Raw genomic sequence first — 24,703 nt, 5'->3', positions numbered from 1 at the left:
ATTTGCAATTTTTTATGCTTTTTTCTCTTAACCCTAAAAACGCCCCTTTTATTCATTATGCAAATTCACTTGCTCTCTATTTTGCTCTCTCATAGTTGTTAGTTTGAAGTAAAGTGCTTGGATTCGAAGGAGATCGGTTGTGGAGCGGCAAATACCTTGGAAAAGTGTTTAAGGTATGCATTTCAACCATTTTTTTTAGTTCTTTCATAGATTATTGATATATTTCTAGTTTTTCAAATTTTTGTATATAAGTGTTGAAGCATAGTTTTCTTTCATTTTCTTTCTAGATTGCAAGAATAGAACAATAAGTAGTTAAGGCTCAGTGGGTGGGGCTGGATCACCAAAATTCAAAATTGATGAGGGGTCTCCTTTATGGAGACATACAACAAGAATCATACAATGTCTTGGGGATGGGTCAAACATATGAAAATGTAATTGTTATTACGGAAGTAATTGGTAAAATACTTGCTTGTTATTAACAAAGACCGAAAGGTCATTATATACAAAAGAATAAAACGATGTTTCCTTAGGAAACAATCGTAAAGAATAGAAACATTCTATTCTAACAGAGAAAGCTAAAAAAGCGAAAGAAAACTAATGCTAACAAGATATCTACAATAGATTACCATTAACTAATAATAGACGACTATCTATTATTGTAATATCCTCCTTTAATGGTTAATCTATCTAGAACACCAAGCTGTCCTCTAAATTTGACAAACTTATTTGCAATCTGATCTATGGTAGGAACATACTGCAAATCTATAGTCTCGTCTTCAACTAGTTGTCGTATGTAATGACAGTGAACATCCACATGCTTGGTTCATTCATGGAAGACCGGATTTCGTGCTAACTTGATAACACGTTCGTTATCAACAAACAAAGTAGTCGGTCCTGCTAGTGACATCTGCATATCCCCAAGCATCCGACAAAGCCAATCAGCTTCACATCCTGCCTTAATAGTCCCTCTGTATTCAGCCTCTGTAGAGGAGAAAGAAATTGCCTGTTGCTTCTTACTGGTCCATGTGACGGCACCGGATCCCAAACTGAACACATATCTAGAAGTTGACTTTTTATCATCAATAGAGCCTGCCCAATCTGAATCTGTGAACCCACTAAGTTTAGGATTAGAACTTGGAGCGTACCGAAGTCCATAATCTAAAGTGCCCTTCACATAACGAAGCACACGCTTTGCTACCATCCAATGATCAGCCTTAGGAGTTGTCATAAAGCGTGATATTTAGTTGACTGCAAAGCTGATATCAGGCCTAGTAACAGAGAGGTAGATGAGGTTGCCTACTAGTTTCCTATATGGAGTATCATCAATGGAAGGAGAATCAAACTTTGAGGATAACTTGAGACCTTTCTCCATAGGTGTAGATGCAGGCTTGCAGTCCTACATACGGAATTTGTCTAACAGGGCCCTAGCATATTTGGACTGAGAGATGAATATACCAAAAGACTGTTGCTAAACTTCAACACCTAGGCAATAATGCATGAGCCCAAGGTCAGTCATATCAAAAGACTGGCATTAATTATGTTTGATTCCCTAAATCAAAGATGTCGAACTGCCAGTGATGATCAAATCATCCACATAAATAACCAGAAGGATGATGTCACTGTCAGTAGTCTTGATGTACAGATTTGAGTCTGAAGAACTCCTCTTGAAGCCTTGATCACTGAGGTATTTATCAATTTTTATGTACCATGCCCAAGGGGCCTGCTTCAAGCCATAGAGGGCTTTTACCAATCTGAGAACCTAATAGTCTTTACTAGCAACCTTAAAACTAGGAGGCTACATCATGTAGACCTCTTCATGGAGATCACCATTCAGGAAAGCACTCTTGACGTCCATCTGATGGACCTTCTAGCCAAACTATGTTGCCATTGCTAGGACTAATCTGATGGTACTCATCTTTGCAGTAGAAGCAAAGATCTCCTCATAATCAACCCTGACACTGAGAAAAGCCCTTTGCCACTAAACAAGCTTTGTACTTGTCCAAAGTACCATCCAATTTGTATTTGATTTTGTAAACCCATTTGTAGCCAATTGATTTCTTCCCTGGTGGAAGATCAGAAAGGACACATGTGTTGTTCTTTAGCAGGCTTTGGTGTTCAGATTACATGGCCTAATCCCACTCTGGAATTCCTTTAGCCTCGAAATATGTTTGAGGTTCAAACATACTATGAATGTTGGCCATGAGAGAAAAGTTAACAATATCTGCAATTTTGTTTTTTTTCCAAGCAGTTCTCCCATCAATGAGCTCATCATCACAAAGATCAGCAAGTGTTAGCCCACCACTTAGGCCAGATAGGAGAATGTCCAACATTAGTATCAGGAGATGCTTGGTGATCAAAGTCCTCATCAGAAGAATAAGGATCAAACTCAATTGAAGCATCTACAAATCAAGGTGATCCTATAGGAGAAGCCAGAGGTATCTATACAGGTATCACTCGTATAACTAGAGCTACAAGAGCTACTGGAGCCCTCCCATTAGGTGGACCTAATGGAAGCCGAACTCCCAAATCATGAGCCTTCATAGGCTAGTCTATAGGACCAGGAACAAGAGAAATAGGCATAAAAGGTCCACCCTGATCATCAAAGACTACATCATGACTGTAGATGAGACGAGATATCTCTACACCAATCAAGCAGTAGGCTTTGTGGAGACTGCTATATCTAGCAAGCATGAGTTTCTGACTCTTGGCATCCAACTTGGTGTGTGACAAATCAAGAATCCAAACAAAAGCATGGGAGTCAAAAGCCTTCAGGTGACTGATTCTGGGCTTGCGACCTGACCAGGCCTCTTCCAAAGTTTTACCTTTGACTGCTACTGTGGGTGACCGGTTCAATAGATAAATGGCAGTGTTAACTACTTCTGTCCAAAACTTATTCAGAACATGTTTGTGTTCAAGCATGGATCGAGCCATCTCAATGATTGTCCTATTCCGACATTCAACTACATTGTTCTGTTGTGGTGTGTGGGTTGTGTTTAACTGGCATTTGATGCCATGTGTATCCAAGAAGCTAGAGAAAACATTAGAACAAAATTCCCCCCCATTGTCTGCTCTAAGAGTAATAATAGATTTCTCAGACTCTTTTTCAACTAAAGGTTTAAACTTCTAAAATACAGGAAATGCATCTTATTTCTTTTTAAGGAAATAAACCCACATTTTTCTACTAAAATCGTCAACAAACAACCAAAAATACCTGGACCCAAGGAAAGGAGTGGACATAGGGCCGCAGATATCGGCATGAACAAGCTGAAGTACCTAAGAAGCTCGCCATTGGTGAAAGGTGTGCGATGTTGCTTCCTAGCCTGGCATGCATTACAAACTCCAAGCTCTTGAGTCTGAATCTCTGGCAATCCAAGAACAAGCTCATCCTGAGCAAGCTATGAGAGATAATGCACATTTAAGTGCCCATATCGCCGATGCCAAAGTGTGCTAACAGAAGACCGCCGAGCAGCCATAGCTAAGTTCCGAGAATCACCAGAATCAGTAAGTTTGAAAAGACCATGATCCTCAAGACCTACTGCAACAGTAGACTGAGTCGCCCGATCAATGATGGTGCATTGATGTGAACTAAAGGTGACATCCAAGTGTGGAGAATGTCGCAGCAACTGGCTGACTGAGAGTAGATTTAGTTCTATCCCTAGAACGTAGTACACATCAAGGAATATGAGATTCCTCCCAGCAGACTGAATCTAAATTTTGCCTTTGCCAACAACCGTGTACTCTTCTCCGCCACCAAAAATAATAGAGTTTGAATAAGGTTAGTAGTCAGTAAACCAGTCTCTGCAGTGAGTGAAATGATGAGAGGCACCTGAATCAATGTACCAGGCAGACGACTTCACATTATCTACAGGTCTTTTAGCCATGAAGGCATAAAAGGTAGATTTTGCCTACTCAGTGTGCTCTGCACTATTCGCTTTGGGCTACGAACCTAATTGCTTAGACTGTGCAGCTAAGCATTTCCAACATTTAATCTTCATATGTCCAAACTTGTGGTGGTAGTTGCATTGAATGTTCTTCTTTCGGGAACCATCTGATGCTAGAGCAGAAGACTTCTGCTGAGATGGCTGTTGAAACTAGAGTTGCTACCGAACTGTTGTTTCCACCAATCTTACTGAAGTAGCAGGGTGCAAAGATCAATGAACTTCAAATCAACACCAGAAGATGTGATGTTGAGTCTCGATAAAATGCTCATAGGACTTTGGTAAATTCTGAAGAGTGATAACCACAATATCCTCTTCCTCCATTTTGCGACCAATGGCAAGTAATTGATCACAGATTTCCTAAATCCGATTTAGATGTGCTTGGGGCGAGGTGCACTCATCCATGACAATACAAAACAAAATGTTTTTCAAAAAGAAGGCTTTTCTTTTGTCAGAAGTCTCATGAAGCCCTTTGAGATGTGTCTAGATCTCGGCAGTTGTATTGTCGGATGGAATCTATGAAAGCTGATCATCAGCCACGGATAATTTGAGAAGCATCACTGCCTCTCGATTATTCAAATCCCATGTATCTTGATAAGGACCAAGAGAAGTCAGATGCTCCATAACACCCAGAACAAGTTGATCGGTGTTCCGATATTCAAAAATTGCGATGATTTGCTACTCCCAAGTGCCATAATTCCGACCATTGAATTTGAAGTTGTGCTCGAGTAGAATGTTTGTCAGAGATGCCATGGCACGTTTTTCAATGAAAAATTGTGCAAATCTTGAAGGCACATTATTCAAGGCAAAAAACGGAAGACCCTAAAAAATCGAAGTGACCCAAAAGAGAGCTCAAAAAACCCAGAAGGAATATGGTGTCGTTTTCTAGATCTATTTGCTCGAAAAATGAGGCACAAAAATCAAGGCACCCAAAAAAAGGGATGACAACCTAGTTGAGCTCTCAAAAAACCCACCAAGAATCTACAATCAAAAAAAATTCAAGGTCAAAAATTAGGGTTTCAAAAAAAACGCAGTCGACAACCATGAAAGCTCGGATTTGCAGAAAAAATGGCAGACTGTTGTAAAATAATGCCTGAAAATGGACGATGCTGGTGCTAGAAGAGGCATTTTTTTTAGGGACAGCACAAAACAAATAGATTCTTCACCCTAAAATCATAGAAATGCAAAATCATGAGCTGCCTTATATCAGCAAAAAACAACACCAAAGTTCAGCACACACAGGAACAGACACCAGTTCGGCACATATGAAGAGTCACAATTTGGAGATTTTCAAACAAATTCAATGATTTATTTCGCTGAAATACCCTAGTTGTGGTTCGATTTTTTATGATTGTAACTCTCCAAAAAATGAACGGAAACCCTAGTTGGGTTTATGTGAAAAAATCTCAAAAATAATTTCAAAAAATTTTAACAAATAATTTCAAAAGAAATTATAATTTTTTGAAAAAATTTGTAGTATTGGCTCCGATACCATATTACGGAAGTAATTGGTAAAATACTTTCTTGTTATTAACAGAGACCGAAAGGTCACTATACAAAAGAATAAAACAATGTTTCCTTGGAAACAATCCCAAAGAATAGAAACATTCTATTCTAACAAAGAAAGCTAAAAAAGCGAAAGCTAACTAGATACTTACATTAGATTATCATTAACTAATAATAGACGACTATCTATTATTGTAATAATTGTTACAATGTAAAATATAGAAGCTCCTATTCTTGAGTGAAACTACATTTTTTTGGGCCCTGATGGTGAAGGAATTAACATGTGTGAGGGTAGTAGGGGAGATAAGAAGGGATTACCAACCGCACAAATAGCAACATTAGCAAAAGAGCAAGAAGATGCTGATAGAGCAATTGCAAAATGAAAACATAGTGCTTCCAAAAGAACAAATACACCAACACCACCATCCAATCAAACAAGCACAAGAACACATCCTTTTTTGCCTATGCCATCTACAAATGATGAAGTTGTAGATCCATTTCAACTCACCTGCAAGAGAGGCCTACGAGATAGGGCATTCCAAAATGAATTGAGAGACATTGTTGATCACAAAGTTGGATGTTGCTTAATTGCAAATGGTGTTTCATTCAATTTAATGAGATCACCTTATTGGAGGGAGATGGTGCAAGCAATAAATGAAGCACCCTGTGGTTACAAAGCACCTGGTTATCAAAAGTTGCACACCACCATATTACATGATGAGAGAAGAAATGTAGAGGCTGAACTTCAACCAATAAGAGATTCTTGGGTTCAATGGGGTGTGTCTATAATGTCGGATGGGTGGAAAGATTGTAGAAACCGTCCACTGATCAATGTTTTTGATGTATGCCATAAAACGGCAATGTTGTTGAAGGCAATTGATTATGAAGGGTAAGTGAAAGATTTAGAATTTATTTCCCGCATTCTCATTGATGCCATAGCGTCAATGGTTCCTGATAATGTTGTCCAAGTGGTCACAAACAATGCGAAAGTTTGCAGGGCTACAAGGATAATTGTAGAGTCTAGATATGATCATATCTTTTGGACACCATGCACCGTCCACTCTCTCAATTTGGTGATGAAATCAATTGGCACCCAAATAGATTGGGTGAAAAAGATATATGAGGAGGCTGAAGAGATTCAAATGTTTGTGACAAATCACCACGTCACAAGCAATTGTTACGTGTTTCTCAAACTTGGAATTATTGAAGGTAAATTTGTAAATGTATAATTTATTTTATATATTATTGGATTCCATAATTTTTTTTTGTTGTTTATATTAACATGTTTTAAATGTATTACTAACTTCAGTTTTAAAATGTTCTTAGGCTGTTGAAGCACGCTTGTCTCTCACACAGTGGTCTTGAAATGATTTGTGAAGGTAAATGAAGCATTGAAACAAAAGGTCATTAGCCCCCAATGGGGCATTTGGAAGAATTCAAATACAACAAGGTCCATAAATGTGAGAAGAATGATACTAGATGAAGATTGGTGGGGTCTTGTGACTTATGTCTTGGAATTCACCGATCCAATCATGGCAATGCTTCACTTTGCAGATAGTGATGAGCCATGCCTTGGGGATATTTATGATTCCATGGACATTATGTTGGAAAAGATTATAATAGTAAGTTCTACATTCTTTTACAATTGTTTATTTGAGAGATATCTAGAGTCCGAATTTTAAATTGACATAATCACTAATTATAAGTATTATTCATATCTCATATCCTAGGTCATACAAAGGAGGGAGAATGATCCTCAGGACACCATTTACAAAATGGTGGAGACAATTGTTCATCATCAATGGAACAAGATGACCACACCTTTGCACCACCTCACATGTGCTTTATCCCCGAGCAACTGTAGTGCTTATCAAATGTTTGTGCTTATGTTATGCAATGTTTGTGCTATTGATATTTGATAATGTTCAATTGTATTACGTTATACCCAGGTACTATAGTGCAAGTGTACTTCGCCTTCCAGGTAGAGTGGCACCATTTAGAGATGCAAAGGTTGCAAATGGGTATAAGAGGGCACTAGCTAAAATATTCCAAAATCCAGAAATTGGGGCAATTATGAGGAATGAATTTGTTGCCTTCATCTCAAGAAATTATTTCCATCCTCTTGCTATAGTAGACCAAAGCAAGATGGATACTAATAAATGGTGGCACCTTCATGGGCAAGACTTCAGGGACCTCCAACATCTTGCCATAAAGCTCCTATCCCAAGTAAGTTTGTAAAATTTAACACCAAAAGTTAATTTCTAAAACTTAAAGTTTACACTCAATTCCTTGAATTTATCTTGATTAATGTATTTATATTCTTTCAATTTCTCTCTAGGTTGTCAGCTCTTTTGCAGCTAAGCGGAATTGGAGTACTTAATCCACTCGGTCAAACACAAACGGTTGGCTGGAAAAAAAGCAGAAGACCTTGTGTTCATTCACAACAATTTGCGCTTATTGTCGCAGAAGGATCCTAAGTACAAGAAGAGGCCTGAAAAGCTTTGGGATGTAGTACCCGGACTTCTGATTTATATATGACCATCCAGGATCTTGCTAGATCCACTTTGGTTGATGTGGATGATGAGGAGGAGGATTATGAGTTCAAAATCCCCTCTAGTACTAGTGAAGCAGGTTTGGGTTCCTCTAGTGATGTAGATATGGCACTTGCAGCTCATTAGTACCCCTCTAATGTGGATAATCTTGAAAATACAGTTGATGATTGAAATCAAAAACTTTAGTCTTGACTCTTGGCTCTTTTATGAGTGAATCATGCAGCATCTTACAAACTTTAAGTTTAATGATCTATATTTTGAATGTTACAATCTTTCAGTAATTCAATGTGAATGTGTTGATTTTCTTTATAATCGTGAAAATAGATCAATTATCAAGTATACTAGATTCATAGATGCATATTAGAATCATACATTCATACAATGAATTGGTTTAGTTACAGAATTATGTATATTTCTTTCTTTCTTTTTTTTTTGTGTGTATATATATATATAGACACACACAAACCCTCCACGAATCATAATTTGGGAAAGAAAAAAAAATCACCAAATCCATGGATCCGATTCAGACCCCGAATCGAGCAATGAAGCATGTGAATGTTTTTAAGCACGCCATGAATTTTTCTGTCAAGACTCACAAGTACTCATATAAGTTTGAATGCAGAACTTGCCAGAAACGTAACAGAAAATTCAAAAAGTAAAAACTAGAAAAACTCACAAGTGCTAACTACACGACAAATACTCTGTGAGTAGTTAAACCAGAACTTCTGATATATTTTCATGGATTTCCTATAGCTGCCAGATAAGTAAATCCCATTTCAGATCGTGTGAACTGTAATCTATGCCATGCTCTGATCTTACACTGGGATCAGGATTGGTACACAGATTTCGCAAAGTTCAGAGGAAGCATACTTTGACAAGATCTTCACAAAGTAGACCCAGGCAATCACTCCCTTATATTGAGAACTCTTTAGTTTACAGTTTTTTATTTTCTTAAAAAAGAACCATTAGCAGGAAATATATAGGAAAATGGAGCTGTTTATTACATAAATTACAAATGCTGTTAAAGTTTCTGATAATGAACATGATCATCAAGTTATCTAGTTTTAAATTCACACATGAAAAAAGAATTGAACATGTTCTACCTTAACAACAGTTCCCAGAATGGCATCGAGATAACTGATTGAAATCCTGGATGAGAGATTGATACCATCTCTTTTAATGCCTGGAATCTCTTTCACATAAAGACGAAAATACAGATCTCCAGGAGGGCCCCTGCTTCAGGAATAAGCAATTAACAATATTACCACCTCGGCGACAAAATATAATCCAAGAACATAAAGACATTGAGATTTATTTAGCATAGAAAAAAGGTTTTTTCAAATCACTAGCAGGAGCAAGTAAAAACAATAAACAGACCAACAATAAAGATGACATAAATATATTAACGTCCAACAAGATACCACAAGGGCCTATGGGACTAAAAGCACACAAGGCAACTGCTAGCAGCGGGAGCACCAACCGGTGTCAGCGAATAAATAAAACAGGAAGCAAAAGAACTAAATCCAAAAAAACTATTTAACAAATTATTATGTATCTTAGATTAAATCATTAGAAACCGTCTACGAAATATCCACCTTCAGATATCCTTTGCTTTAGCTTTTAGTTTTCATTTCTTCCTCACATCAATGTGCTTTCTCCTTTTCTTCTCTTTTGTATTAATCTCGTTGAAAGTGTATTTCAATGTCAATGTCCATAAAACCTGACACTCAAGTGTTATTCAAAACACGTTGAAATTTCAAAGTGGTCTCTTGCATGAGAACATATATTTTAACTCATAAATTGTGTTGCCTTTGTAGTTTGTCCTACCTTCAGTGCAGTTTCCCCTAAAAGATTGTTCATCCTTTTCTTGATATTGGAATCTGGGATGTATACTATATTAAACAGAAATTGAAAAGAGTAGCAAGTGTTCTGATCCTTGCAAATACATAAGGGTCAGAGATAAAGTTCTTCGGAAAATCATGAATCTTTGAGAATACAGCAGTCAAAAAAACACAAAAGATCACCAAGACGCAGTACCATAGAATAGCCATGAGGAATACCATCACTATGATAATCATTGTAGGTTGATTGCAGACAATGGTTGCTTAATTAAGTCTGCCTCATAAATTGAACCAGGATCAATTTTGAATCATAGATTAAAAAAAACTAATTGAATTGCAGGTTCTTACAAAACAAAACTGCTCCAAATCACTTGCCCAAAAATTCAGGGTCAAGATACCGGGAAATCAACAAGTTATGCCTCAAAAACGCAGCAAAGCTCAGTAAACTCACCTAAATCCATTAGGACTCTGCAAAAGTTGTGTCATGTGAAGAAAAGAATGTAACAATTGCAATGTGAAGGCATCCTTGAGCCACCACATGCCAAACATTAAAAGAAGGCAAACCTGTGGGCACTTTTCCAATCATGGCCCATTAAAGGGACATCTTTCAGTAAAGGACACATCCTTCGATACTCATCAAGTAAGCAGACATCAAATGTTTGTCCGTGACCAAGATTGCATAGGACATCTCCAGTCACAAACAAGCAACTTGCAGGCACAAATAGGCAGTTTAGAGCTAGTCATTTGCTGAGTGTAGGGGATTTTTTGCCATGTCACCAAGTCTAAGTCAGATTTGAGCCTGTTTTTGCTGAGACGTGAACTTTTAACCTTTGATAATTGAATGTAGCATACTAAATGCTCAGTTCAGCATGCACACACGCACACGCGTGCGCACGCACACACCCACACACACACACATAACACATATATGTGTGTGTGTGTGTGCGTGTGTGCGTGTCTGTGCGCGCATTTGCATGTGTGTGTTTTTTAATAATTATTAATATTATTCTAAATTGGTCTTTAGAAATTATTATATATAAGACGATAGGTGAAAATATATGCATAAATATTTAATTATGATGGAATACACCAAGATATTGTTGGACAAATTATGGATTGTAGAAAAATAAGGTGACTGCAATCAATTAAACTTCTTGACTTTAAAATATCAAACAGAAAACTTAGTAAAGGAAACCAATTCACTTTCCAGTAAAAAAGCAGACAGTTATCCCCAAGTCAGCAACAATAAAACCATATAATGAAGACCATATTAAGGTTTGCCAAAACAGGTGGAATTATTGATTTATTTATTCATGATGTGATTTTTAAGAAACAGATTAAAATGGCAGAGTGAAGGAAGTGAAACCTTGGAGAAGGGAAAAGGTGAATCAAGTGTCAAAAACCAGAATATTTTTGCTTTTCTATGTATGATAACTTAGATCCATTACAAATAGTTTTGTTATACAAAAAAATCAAAACTTAAAGTAATTACCTCAATCTCTATATACAGAGAAAAAAATAGTTTGGAATAAAGGGACACAGAATTTGTTCACCATTTAAAATAAGTGATAATGGTTCCATTTTATGTGAGTTCGCATCAATTGGATCTGAATTATTGCATATTTTGAAATTATTTTCTATTGGATCTGAATTATTGCATATTTTGAAATTATATTCTTTCTTTTACTATTATATATATTAAAATTATGGTATTTATAGAAGCATGAATCTAGGTTATGTATATTGCCACATAAGATGATTGTGTGAAGAGTGATCCATAGCGATTTATTTATAAATTATAATTAGTGTTGATACTTTAAAGAAAACATTGTTGCGACTAAATGAACCTTAATTAGAGCTCTCAAACACCTCTAGTGAACTAAGTATCACATTACTCAATTAGTATTCAATTGACCATACCTCACTGAATCATCAAACTTATCTCAATTTTGCATTAGTTCACTTTCTCGAATTTCATTTTCATAGGGAATATTACTTGACTAGAACTCATCAAATTTTTATCAGTTCTATTTGTCGAATTTAATTTTTGTAGAAAATATATCTCGACTATGTAATGACCCTTATTATAAAGGCCACTGAAACCCTCGAACTGGACTTAAGAATTTTGTCAAACAGTTGGCATGTAACCGAATAAGGCTGCAATATTACTAATTGTTGTACAACGAAACCTCAATATATGATGCCAATAATGTATGAACAACAATTCCAGATTATAACACTACCAATCTAAGAGATAGATGACAATATGAAACTCAAATATGAAGTCCAATGCAATTCTGATTTTATGACAGCAAATAGAACTGATTACAATGAGAGACTGTCACAACTATGCACTTCTAATACATCAAGCTCTTGACAATGCAATGTTATGACATGAACAATAACCCAGTTCAGATTTGGAATGCAAATAACGAAACTTTTACAACAGTTATTAATGACTGGAAATAACTATTTATGCAATGACAGTGTTGACTGTTCTAATCCATAACATGCAATATTTTGGCAATCAAAACTTCAGTTTGTGCACCTGGAATAGCTCCAATTTTGCCGGATATAAATGCTGAATTAATGCCACACGAAGACCTCACAATCTGCCCCAAACCGACTCACAAAATTGTTGCTGCTGCCCAACTGACAGGGTCGTACAGGTACGGCCTGGTACGGCTGCTAGATAAAAATATTGCAGCGTTTTTGTCACTCCAAAAGCAATAAATCTGGGCGCCTAGGGTTGCTGAATAACCCCCTAAAATATGAAATTCATCCGTCAAACCAATTAGGAGTTATGAGCAAAAACGTGGGTCCAAACCCTGGACTGGCAGTCTGAAAATAATGCACAACTGTGTCTTCAAACCCTGTTAATCAATCCACAAATGCTAGGGCACAACTGAAACCCTTATTCCAACCAAAGTAAACCCTTATAACTAAATCTCAATGAAGTCCAAATGAGATGGCTGAATTACCAACTCCTCAAATGCAACAATTCAGGTGATATTTCACACCCTCAAAGTCGCCAATCCAAGCGAGTGATTCGTTCCCAAAGATCAAATAATAATTTGCAGACCCAAGAGACTACAAATTTGCTCCACAATGGAAGAAGTAGAAGAAATCTCAAATCCAAGCATGTCCAAAATGAGAGGCCCAGCCCTCTATTTATTCACTTTCCTAAGAAGTTGCTAGAACTTCTAGAAACATCCTTTATAAAATCTCATTATAATGCACTTTTTCTAGAACTTCTAGAAACATCCTTTATAAAATCTCATTATAATGCACTTTTTATAATAAAGTAATTTTATAAAATAAAAAGTGCAACTCAACTTAAAATTATAACATGTAGGCCCCAATAACACATAATAATAAAATATAACCTCTTAACACTTCTTCAAGAGCAAGATATGACCATCTGATCCGCAGAATTGACTCTCTCTCCACACCATTTGCCTACGAGAGTGTGGAATAGGCAAAATCCATGATCAATGTCATGTCGAACTAAAGAGGGGACATTACAGTCCGCCCCTCCTGAAATTGCTTGGCCTCAAGCAATCTCAACGCCGGGTGCTGCAAAATAGCTTCCCCCTCCCAAGTAGCATCCTCAACAGGTAGATCTTTCCACTTAACCAAGTATTCTCTGATCACTCTTCTGCGAAGCTGCTTTTCTCTGCTCTCCAGGATGGATTCTGGCACTAAAATCAATTTTCCCTCATCGTCTAAAGGAGGTAATACTGCGGAAGGCACCACATTCTATCCCAACGCCTTCTTGAGGCGGGACACATGAAACACATTGTGCACCCTGCTGTCTGCCGGAAGCTCCAACTCATAGGCCACCTCACCAATTCGCCTGATAACCCTGAATGGTCCGTAATAGCGTGGCTTGAGTTTCTCTGCACCACTCTTCTTAAGAGTAGATTGCCTGTATGGCTGCAACATGAGGTAAACCATATCATCCACCTCAAAACTACGCTCAGTCCTCTTCTGGTCTGCATACTGCTTCTGTTGGTTCTGAGCTCTCGCAATATTATCTTTGAGAGTAGCAACTATATCCTTACTCTCCTGTAATAATTCTCCTGCACTGGGTACCCAGCTGTCACCCAACAACAAATCCAAGAAACTAGGTGCTTCATAACCGTAAAGTGCCATGAAGGGTGTCATCTGTATTGTATAGTGATGTGATATGTAATATTGTAACAATACTCGCAGAGATATATCCATCTGACCCAAGCTCACTGCTGAGCTGCCACATAATTCCTTAAATACCCTTCCACCCATTTGTTCACAATCTCCGTCTGACCATCGGTTTGTGGGTGATAGCTAGTGCTGGGTGTAAGCTCCGTCCCACATAACCGGAATACCTCCTGCCAAAAATGACTCATGAAACGGCAATCCCTGTCACTCACAATGTTCCGAGGCAATCCGTGCAATCTGAAAACCTCCCGAAAGAAAACCTCTGCCACCTGAGCTGCTGAGTGGGTAGTGGTGATAGGAAAGAAATGAGCATATTTTGTTAATCTATCTATCACCACATAAATACAATCCCGTCCTTGTACCTTGGGCAAACCTGTGATAAAATCCATGGAGATGCACTCCCACTTCCTGTCAAGGATCGGAAGTGGCTGTAGGAACCTTGCCGGATAGGTGTGTTCTTGTTTGTTTTGCTGGCAAACAAGACACTCTCGAATGTACTGCAAAACATCAGCTTTCAGCCCCTTCCAAGTGAACCGCTCTCGAACTGACCTGTAAGTCTTGAAGTACCCGGGATGGCCTGCTGTCGGTGAGTCGTGAAATGCTCTCAAAATCAGTTGCTTAACCTTCGATCCTGGGACTAGGTAAATCCTGTTCTTGTAAATGATTAAATCATCTACAAGTGTGTATCTGCTATCAATCACTGTTCCCTCCACTATATCGGAGGCCCATGTATCCCTGGCATACTCTGCTATAATCAAGTGTCGCCAATCCTCTGATATCTGAACCATAAGAGTGAGGTGTGGCCTTCGAGAAAGAGCATCTGCAACAACATTCTGAGTTCCCTTGACATATGAGATGTCAAAATCATATGCCTGCAACTTACTTACCCACTTTTGCTGGCGATCATTCAAGTCCCGCTGTCCCAAGAAATGCCTCAAACTGTTATGATCAGTTTTAATACAAAACTTACTACCCACAAGATATTGTTTGAATTTGGCCAAACCATGCATGATGGCCAACATCTCCTTATCATATATACTGAATAAACACTCGGGGCCTCTGAGCTTCCTGCTCTCATAAGCTATGGGGTGCTTATTCTGCATAAGTACAGCACCTACTCCCTCTCCAGATGCATCACATTGAAGCTCAAATGGCTTCGTGAAATCAGGTAATGCTAGAACTGGGCATGTAGTCATTATCTCCTTAAATCTCATAAAACAGTCCTGTGCTTTCTGAGTCCACACAAATTCCCCTTTTTTCAGTAGATCTGTCATGGGAGTTGCATGTCGTGAGTAGCCACTAACAAACCTGCGATAGAAACCACATAAGCCAAGGAACCCCCTCAACTGTGTAAGGTTCTCTGGTGGAGGCCAATCAACAGTAGTGCGAATCTTTTCAGGATCCATCCGCACTCCATCTGCACTAATAATGTGTCCCAAATATAACAGCTCGATCATCCCTAAGTCACATTTGGACTCTTTTGCATACAAGGACTCCTTCTGTAAAATGCTCAACACTGTCTCCAAATGATCTAGATGCTCCTGCCATGATCGGCTATAGATCAAAATGTCATCAAAAAACACCAGCACGAATTTCCTCAACTGATGGTGGAAAACTCTATTCATAGTGGACTGGAAAGTGGCAAGTGCATTGGTCAAGCCGAAAGGCATGACTACAAACTCAAAGTGCCCACAATGACATCTGAAAGCAGTTTTCTCAATATCCTGTTCACGGACTCTGATCTGGTGATATCCTGATCTCAAATCAATTTTCGTGAAATAACAAGCCCCATGCAATTCATCTATCAACTCATCAATGCGAGGAATGGGATACCTGTTCTTAATGGTTCTCTTATTTAATTCCCTGTAATCAACACACATCCGAAGAGTTCCATCCTTCTTTTTTACCAAAACAACAGAAGATGCAAAAGGTGACTTACTTGGTCGGATGTGCCCCATAGCTAGCAACTCCTCGATGGTCCTTTCGATCTCATCCTTGAGTCGCTTTGGGTGTCGATATGGTGTGATCATGATAGGCTTAGCACCTTCCTCCAGCTCAATAACATGCTCAATGCCTCTGTCCGGTGGCCTGCCTGGTGGAATCTCACTGAATACCTTTTCGTACTTAATCCTCAATTTCTGAATATCAGGATGATATTCCGTCTTATGTTGCTCCTCCTGTGTAGGTGTCAAAGTACAAACTGCTGCCCACTCTATATCATTATGCCTAGTTAATCTCTCCAGCCGCCTAAATGAGATAGTCCTGATGTCTCCATTACAGATAGCCTTAAGCACATGAGTCCTACCATTCACTTCGAATTGTATCTCCATATCCTCTAGTCTCAGGGTAACCACCTTCAATGAATGTAGCCATTGCATTCCAAGTACTATATCCATGTCACCCATGTTGACCACATGATAGTCCGCCTTAAACTCATAGTTGTTCAGGCGCAAAGGTAGGTCTCGTACCATCCTGTCACAACGAAGAGTGTATCCATCAACTACCTTGACTCTTAGTCCCACGAACTCCTCAGTAATGAGTCCACGCTTCTCCACGAATCGTGCATCAATGAAATTATGTGTGGCACCTGTGTCCAATAATGTAATAACCTTCTACCCAGCCAAAACTCCCCGAAGTCTGAAAGATCCCTCTCTCTGGATGCTAGACAGTCGTGCTTCCTGTAAATGTAGCTCTGTTCCCTGCTGTTGCCCTGCACTGTCTATCTCCTGCTCTCCCTCTGCTTCATCAAGATCCTCATCATGATGTTCTGAACTATCTGAATCTGAGCCTTCGTAATAAGCCCACATTGCTCGGTTGGTCTTCCGTTTTGGCCTCATAGGACAGTCATGGCCATACTCATACGGGCCTTTGCAATAGAAGCATAGCTTCTTCCTACGCAAGTCATTAAGTGTCTCCTTGTCCAACCTCTTACTTTCCTCCTTAGGTAGCTGTACCTCTCTATGAAAGGGTTTCCTGTCCCTATCTTTTCCTGAAGGGAAACTCTTTGCCTGGAATTTATTTTTAGAAGCTGAAGAGGAATCCATGTCACGAGCTTTCTTAATGGCTTCCTGCAAAGTGGGAGGGTTGAGAGCTTTAATCCACCCTCTCAACGGATCAACTAGCCCATCCATAAATAAAACCAATAGCCTCCGTTCAGATACATCTGTTACTAACACTGCAAGTTTCTGAAATTCTGAATTGTATGTTTCCAATGATCCCCATTGTTTAAGCTGAGCTAACTCCTTGAAATGGAGTTCTGGATCCTTCTTATCAAAACGTTCAATCAGTCTCTCCGTAAACTCCACATATGAGGTAATGTGTGCATGACCCATAGTGATCATACCATGATGCCACCACTCGTGTGCTAACCCATCCAGGTGAATTGTTGCATACTTAATAGCTTCTTCCTCAGACATAGGGTTCAATTGAAAGTATGTGTCAAGTTTTTGAACCCAAGCTCTTGCTGTAGACTTCCCCGAGCCATCATAATATGGTAACTGAAGTTTCCCTACTTTCTTTCGTAGCTCATAGCTCTGAGTCCTGTCATGTCCACGGGGCATATGCTTCATCCGCACATCCATATACTCTCTAAAGGTGATTGCAGCTGTAAAATCTGGACCTCCTGCTTCCCAATCTCTCCTCGGCTGATCCTGTATGTCAGTGATCTGGGGTTCTGGTACTAGCTGCTCTGGAGCTCTAGGAAGGAACGTGGGAATCATAGGTCTCGAACTCACTGTCCTAGCTTGCTGGGGTGCATGACCGAAATTGTTCCCAATTTGTTCGCCTCCATTATGTATCCCATCCTGATTATTCCCATTCTGATTGTTACCATTCTGATTATTTCCTTCACCTATGTTAGCGTTCAACCCCATTTGACGAGCCATCATCTGCATCATAAGCTCCATTCTCTAATTCTGTTCCTGTGCTCTTTGTTCGGCTAATCGCTGTCCCTGTGCCAAGGTGTCTAATAACTGTAAAAATCTTTCCTCTGGCTGATCTGGACCGGCATTCCCGCCTCTATCCATATTGTAGCCGTAGTCTTCATCAAAGAATACCTCCCCTGTGTCTGTATGACTGGATTCTATGTCCACCTGTACAGATGAGCTAGACTGTTCGCTCTACAGGTCTGAAATCCTATCTTATCTTGCTTTGGTATTGCGGAAATTATAAAGCCTCTGTCGCATGCTCAAACATAAATGTTCTGATTTTAGTGTTTTGACATTTCGTCAAACACTTTCCCTTCTATCCAGCTGTTCCAAATTCCCTATAAGACCTCCACAGGATGGCAGGACTTATAGCTCTGATACCACTGTAATGACCCTTATTATAAAGGCCATTGAAACCCTCGAACTGGACTTAAGAATTTTGTCAAACAGTTGGCATGTAACCGAATAAGGCTGCAATATTACTAATTGTTGTACAACGAAACCTCAATATATGATGCCAATAATGTATGAACAACAATTCCAGACTATAACACTACCAATCTAAGAGATAGATGACAATATGAAACTCAAATATGAAGTCCAATGCAATTCTGATTTTATGACAGCAAATAGAACTGATTACAATGAGAGACTGTCACAACTATGCACTTCTAATACATCAAGCTCTTGACAATGCAATGTTATGACATGAACAATAACCCAGTTCAGATTTGGAATGCAAATAACGAAACTTTTACAACAGTTATTAATGACTGGAAATAACTATTTATGCAATGACAGTGCTGACTGTTCTAATCCATAACATGCAATATTTTGGCAATCAAAACTTCAGTTTGTGCACATGGAATAGCTCCAATTTTGCCAGATATGAATGCTGAATTAATGCCACACGAAGACCTCACAATCTGCCCCAAACCGACTCACAAAATTGCTGTTGCTGCCCAACTGACAAGGCCGTACAGGTACGGCCTGGTACGGCTGCTACATAAAAATATTGCAGCATTTTTGTCACTCCAAAAGCAATAAATCTGGGCACCTAGGGTTGCTGAATAACCCCCTAAAATATGAAATTCATCCGTCAAACCAATTAGGAGTTATGAGCAAAAACGTGGGTCCAAACCCTGGACTGGCAGTCTGAAAATAATGCACAACTGTGTCTTCAAACCCTGTTAATCAATCCACAAATGCTAGGGCACAACTGAAACCCTTATTCCAACCAAAGTAAACCCTTATAACTAAATCTCAATGAAGTCCAAATGAGATGGCTGAATTACCAACTCCTCAAATGCAACAATTCAGGTGATATTTCACACCCTCAAAGTCGCCAATCCAAGGGAGTGATTCGTTCCCCAAGATCAAATAATAATTTGCAAACCCAAGAGACTACAAATTTGCTCCACAATGGAAGAAGTAGAAGAAATCTCAAATCCAAGCATGTCCAAAATGAGAGGCCCAGCCCTCTATTTATTCACTTTCCTAAGAAGTTGCTAGAACTTCTAGAAACATCCTTTATAAAATCTCATTATAATGCACTTTTTCTAGAACTTCTAGAAACATCCTTTATAAAATCTCATTATAATGCACTTTTTATAATAAAGTAATTTTATAAAATAAAAAGTGCAACTCAACTTAAAATTATAACATGTAGGCCCCAATAACACATAATAATAAAATATAACCTCTTAACACTTCTTCAAGAGCAAGATATGACCATCTGATCCGCAGAATTGACTCTCTCCACACCATTTGCCTACGAGAGTCTGGAATAGGCAAAATCCATGATCAATGTCATGTCGAACTAAAGAGGGGACATTACAAACTAGTATCCATTTGACCTTGTCTAAGTGAATGATCAAAACCTATCTCAAACTTTTCTCGGTTCCCTTTGTCAGATTTGATTCTTGTAGAAAGTAGATTTGACCTCAGAATTATCATACCAATAAATCAAGGTCAAACCAAATTCAGTAGATAATCGAAGCAGCAATAATAGAGAATGAAAAACAACATCAATCTTGATTACGTAGAGACAGATATGCAAGCATGCTATTGAAAAAAGGAATTCAATGAAGTCAATTCAATTAATCTCTATATTTGAGTATCTGTATTTTTAACAAATTCTTTTCATTATCACCCTATTATGGAAAATTAGATGCTAGGATAGGGCAATTGGAACTTTGGTCAAGAACAAAATAACATTTCCCACTAATTATTCTATAGAATATTGTGGACTACCTTCAAATTATATTAAGATATGTAAAACATTTTGTTGAGTTGCAGACCCCAAGAAATGCACCCTGAGGTCATACAAAATGTTTACACATAATCGGAAACAAGGTGAAAGGACTTCAATATACATGTCTAGAAATAGGGTCTGTGACCATCCAATCCCTAGGATATCATATTGACATGTATATCGAAGGTTAAAACACTACAAGTAGATATTTAAATCCAAATACTTGAAACTCTACATACAATATTTGAACACTCTGTTTCATTATAGCGAGGTATTAATTTCTGCCGAAGCTGCTTATACTTTCAAGCAAAGCAAAGAGATTAAAGACATCAATACAGTCTGATACTTACTGTATTGCATTATGGGAGAAACCGTATAGAAGTTTGGGAAGAACTTTTGCCTACTTCTAGCATCTTCTCAAGAGATGGCCAAATTTTGTTGATGAGATTGCTATTGGTGTTGGATTGCAGAATCTGGTGTCATTGCTACTGCACCTATACAAATTTCTACAATTGGATTTTTTTGGCTTACATTTTTTTCTAGACAAAGAATCATTCACTAGTTGGTGAGATGGATGAATGTACATTCATAGAATATGGCAATACTGAACAATATTTTCCTGATGCGGATTTTAATGAAAACAAAAATTTGAAGAACTAGACAATCAAGCTATTTCAATAGCACAAAGGTTCAACTTCATCTAAAACATCATTGCTTGTTTGGAAAACCTTGCCTATGTTATTTAATTATTTGTTTTAATTCTCACTTATAAGAGCATTTTTTTCTTTGCTAGGAAGAATGATGTATTTCACATATGAAGCCTCAACTATGTTCTGTTAATATTATTGTATCCGACTATGAATTAAATGTTTGTCCAATTCCAGGTAGCTGTTATAGAACTCAACTAATAGACAGCTAATGTTCTGCTTGACAAATTCCATGCCCTTTAAATAAACTTTGTTTAGTCAATGGTAGGAGCCTGATTCTTGGTTAGTTGTCTTTGGCCTACTACTATAAAAATTCTGTGTCAATAATTTTATTGCGCTATCTATTCATTATTTCAATATTAGTTTCATCAAAAGAAAAGTAAACAGGCCTCCATGGAGAAATCCATGTACAAAAGCTGTGACCTCAAGAAGAAAAATGGCCAGGCATCTTTGATTGAGATCAATAAAGAACTACGAAAATCTTTGTATAAGCAATAATAGTAAATATAAAATACCCAAAACAAATTTCTCTTCAATCCATAGCTTTTCAAGATTAGAAAGACAACACGGTCATTCATGTTGTAAAATATGGTGGCCTACCTCAATTCAAAGTTTATGGGAACGCACTCACAACCATAGTTGGAAAACTCGCCAAATGCAAAAACTCGCCAAGCCCCCCAAAAGTTTAATCGGGAAAAACTTGGCGATTTAAAAAAAAACTCGGGAACCTAAAAAACCGCTGAAATTTAAATAAAAATACATTTATTTTGCAAAATTTAATGAGAAGATGAATCTAATAAGTTAATTAAAGACAATACAAAAGAAAAAAACAAAGTTTAGATATATATAAATGCATAATGCGTACAAAATTGCATTCTCATGCAGAATGCTCATGGTAGGAAGCAAAATAGTAAATTACTAAATAGTTTCAATCTGTCAAACTAGAAGTAAATACTAAAAGTCTAAATACATCAATACAATGTCAATCACATCTTCCTCTTTCCACTTGCACTAGCAGGAAAGCGAGGGGGTCTAGTCCTAGAAGAAGTGCCCCGCACTGGGATAGGGCGTGAGCTGGGTGACTATGAACTTTGTGGCTGTGCCCCCTCGCTCGACGTCCCTACTGATTGGCTCGGCATCCTAGAAGAGGATGCATCTCCTCCTAATGGTAATGCCCGATCCTCGCCTGAATCATCATCATCCTCGTCCTCATCCTCAATGTCATCCATAGTGAACTGAAAATCAGTGTTAGCCTCCCCCTCCATGGCCTGCCTCTCCAAATCAGCGATCTCATCTGGTGTAAACAATGGACTTGGCTCTTGTGTTGTCCAATCAGAATAAGGATCTATCTCATCTAGATCAAGCGGACCAGGTAGTTCTAAGAGCTATACCTTTTTTATGCGCAACTTAAGATTATAGTGCACATAAACAAGATCATTAAGCCGTTTTTGAGTCATTCTGTTTCTTTTCTTTGTATAGATGGACTCAAATAAGCTCCAATTGCACTCACAATGGGATTAGCTACAAGGTAAGGATAGGACTCTTAGAGCAAATTCCCTTAAATTGGGGGTATTGCCACCCCAACTTGCCCACCAAGCATCTGCAAAACAAAATTAAAAAAGTTATAAAGCAATAAAATAAAAAATCAGAAGCACAACTTATCAATTAGCAAAAGTTTTAAAGTTTGATGCTTTACCTGGTGCTTGAGTAGATCTTGCTCTCTTTGCTAGCATAGAAGAGAACAAAGGACCCCTTGATTCCACATAGATTTGTTGTTCGGTCACAATAAGGTCTCTCTCCTCTTCACTTGATATCATTCTCTCAATGCATTTAGAGAGACCTTCCATGACCTCTCCATTAGAATCTGAGTAGGAATCATCAGCCCTAAAACAAATAGAAAATGATATCAAGTCTTACTACACAACCTTAAAAAGTAAAGTAAAATAAAGACTTATTAAAATTCCAACTTCAAGGACAATCAATTATCATAGTACCTGAATTTGGGATTGAGGAAGTAGCCTGCTACATGAATAGGTTGGTGGAGCATATTGTTCCACCTCCTATCAATTATTTCCCAAATGGGGTCAAATCTGAGACTGTCCCCGTGATAGTAACTTCTAACAGCCTCTTTCGCCCTATCCATGGCCTCATAAAGGCTTCCCATTGGGGATTGCTGCCCATCACATGTGCGCAAGACTAGAACCAGGGGCAGAGACATCTACATTTGAACTTCGAAAAATACAAATTAGTTAATAACATAGTAAGTTATGAATTGATAATGAAACTTGAATAAACTAAAAATATAATGAAGTTACCTCCACAATCTCCTTAGCCTTTGCAAAAAAGCTATCATCAAAGACTATTCGTGCCACAGCCTCTCCTTCGGGCTTCTTTGAGTAAGGTGAAGCAACCCAATCAACACACACAAACATTTGCTTCAAAGCCAATATGTGGTCAAGAATACTTTGCAACGTCAAGAAGACCGTTGCAAACCTTGTCATAGCAGGTCTCATCAAATCTTTGCCTTTAGTGGCTTTTCTCATCAAACTGAGAACCCATGGGTGATTATAGATATATTTCGTGACTCGCCTAGCATCTTCCACAACTGGACTCACCCAATCAAGTTTTCCTATGTCCTCCAAAAGAAGGTCAAGGACATGTGCTGCACAAGGTGACCAAAAAAGTGTGGGATGCTTCTCTTGGAGGATTCTACCTAAAAGATTAGCAAAAGAGCAATAATCAGTAACAAACTTTCCATATTTAGTATTTACAAATTACATCAAATCTAAATTGAATAATACCATAGCATTACATTCATGATTCATATTGATTCAAATATAAAAAATTAAATCTACCTGCTGCCACATATGCTGCTGCATTATCTGTGATTATTTGCACCGCATTCTCTATTCCCACCTCCATGACAACATTCTCCAACATTAAAGCCAATGTGGCTGCATTTTTCACTTTGTTGGAGGCATCGACAGATTTCCAAAACACCACATCATCTTTGCAAGCAATCAAGAAGTTAATAATGGTTCTACTTCTTCCATTTGTCCACCCATCAGATAAAATGGTGCAGCCATACTTCTTCCACTCTTTCTTTTGGTCTTCTATCAACAATGTTGCCCTACCAACCGCTTTGTCAAGCAACCTACAAAATTTAGGTGTAATATTAAATAAAGTGTAAGTGTTAGTAAAAAATTAGGAAATAAGTTATAACAATTAAGATTTAAAATATAACAATGAACTAAAGTGAATCACAATTATTTACAATTACTAAATAGTAAAATACTAACCTTCCACTCATATCCTTGCGATTAGGCGGCTTGTACCCTTTGCCTGATATTTTTATTGCATTCACCATATTGACCCAATAGGGACTATCAGCGGCATTCATTGAGATATTGTTGAAAAACCAAAAATCAGCTGCTGCAATATCAGTTTGCTCATGCACCTCCTTAAACCATGCAGTGCCCTCTAATGATGGTTGTGCTCCAGGTGTGTTCCTGGGCACAAAATAACCACCTATCCCTGATGGGGATCCGGATGGTGATGATGAAGAAGTAGGAGATGTAGAAGAAGTGGAACCGGTAAAAGAGAAATTTTGTTTGCGGATCCGTGGGCCACGAAGAGATCCTGGTATGCTCTCAAGTGCTTCTTCTTCCTCTTGCATATCAAAAGGAGCTCCTTCAGATACAGCTATGTCTGCCCTCATAGCTAATTTTGCCCTCTCCCTATTCAATTTTTTCTCTTCAGCAGCTGCAAGTAGGGCATTG

General features: G+C 38.3%; 3 protein-coding genes across 8 annotated transcripts in view; all 3 read right to left on the bottom strand.

Moving 5' to 3' along the window:
- LOC149555792 (Molecular chaperone Hsp40/DnaJ family protein) overlaps positions 1-24,703 on the bottom strand; it is a 178,152-nt gene that overhangs the window by 40,560 nt on the left and 112,889 nt on the right. For all 6 annotated transcript variants that reach the window (XR_016364562.1, XR_016364564.1, XR_016364561.1 and 3 more), the window contains exon 7: positions 9,100-9,229. Coding sequence is in view for 1 of the 6 variants with exons in the window: in XM_089829953.1 (XP_089686079.1) it covers positions 9,100-9,229 (130 nt within the window). In the remaining 5 variants the exon portion in view is untranslated. The remainder of the gene's footprint in view (positions 1-9,099; positions 9,230-24,703) is intronic.
- Positions 21,747-23,601, bottom strand: LOC149555796 (uncharacterized). Its single transcript, XM_089829954.1, has 4 exons — positions 23,240-23,601; positions 22,919-23,142; positions 22,621-22,808; positions 21,747-22,524 (listed from the first exon to the last, which is right to left on the bottom strand). The coding sequence occupies exons 1-4, from the start codon at positions 23,465-23,467 to the stop codon at positions 22,442-22,444; spliced, it is 723 nt and encodes a 240-aa protein (XP_089686080.1). The 5' UTR covers positions 23,468-23,601; the 3' UTR covers positions 21,747-22,441.
- On the bottom strand, positions 23,704-24,642 carry LOC149555795 (uncharacterized). Its single transcript, XM_089833723.1, has 2 exons — positions 24,224-24,642; positions 23,704-24,078 (listed from the first exon to the last, which is right to left on the bottom strand). The coding sequence occupies exons 1-2, from the start codon at positions 24,640-24,642 to the stop codon at positions 23,739-23,741; spliced, it is 759 nt and encodes a 252-aa protein (XP_089689849.1). The 3' UTR covers positions 23,704-23,738.

The sequence above is a fragment of the Cupressus sempervirens genome, chromosome 5 (genome assembly GCF_028749045.1).
Source record: "Cupressus sempervirens isolate cs-2001-9-10 chromosome 5, ASM2874904v1, whole genome shotgun sequence".
Classification (NCBI taxonomy): Eukaryota; Viridiplantae; Streptophyta; class Pinopsida; order Cupressales; family Cupressaceae; genus Cupressus; species Cupressus sempervirens.
This window is presented reverse-complemented; position numbering and strand designations above follow the sequence as displayed.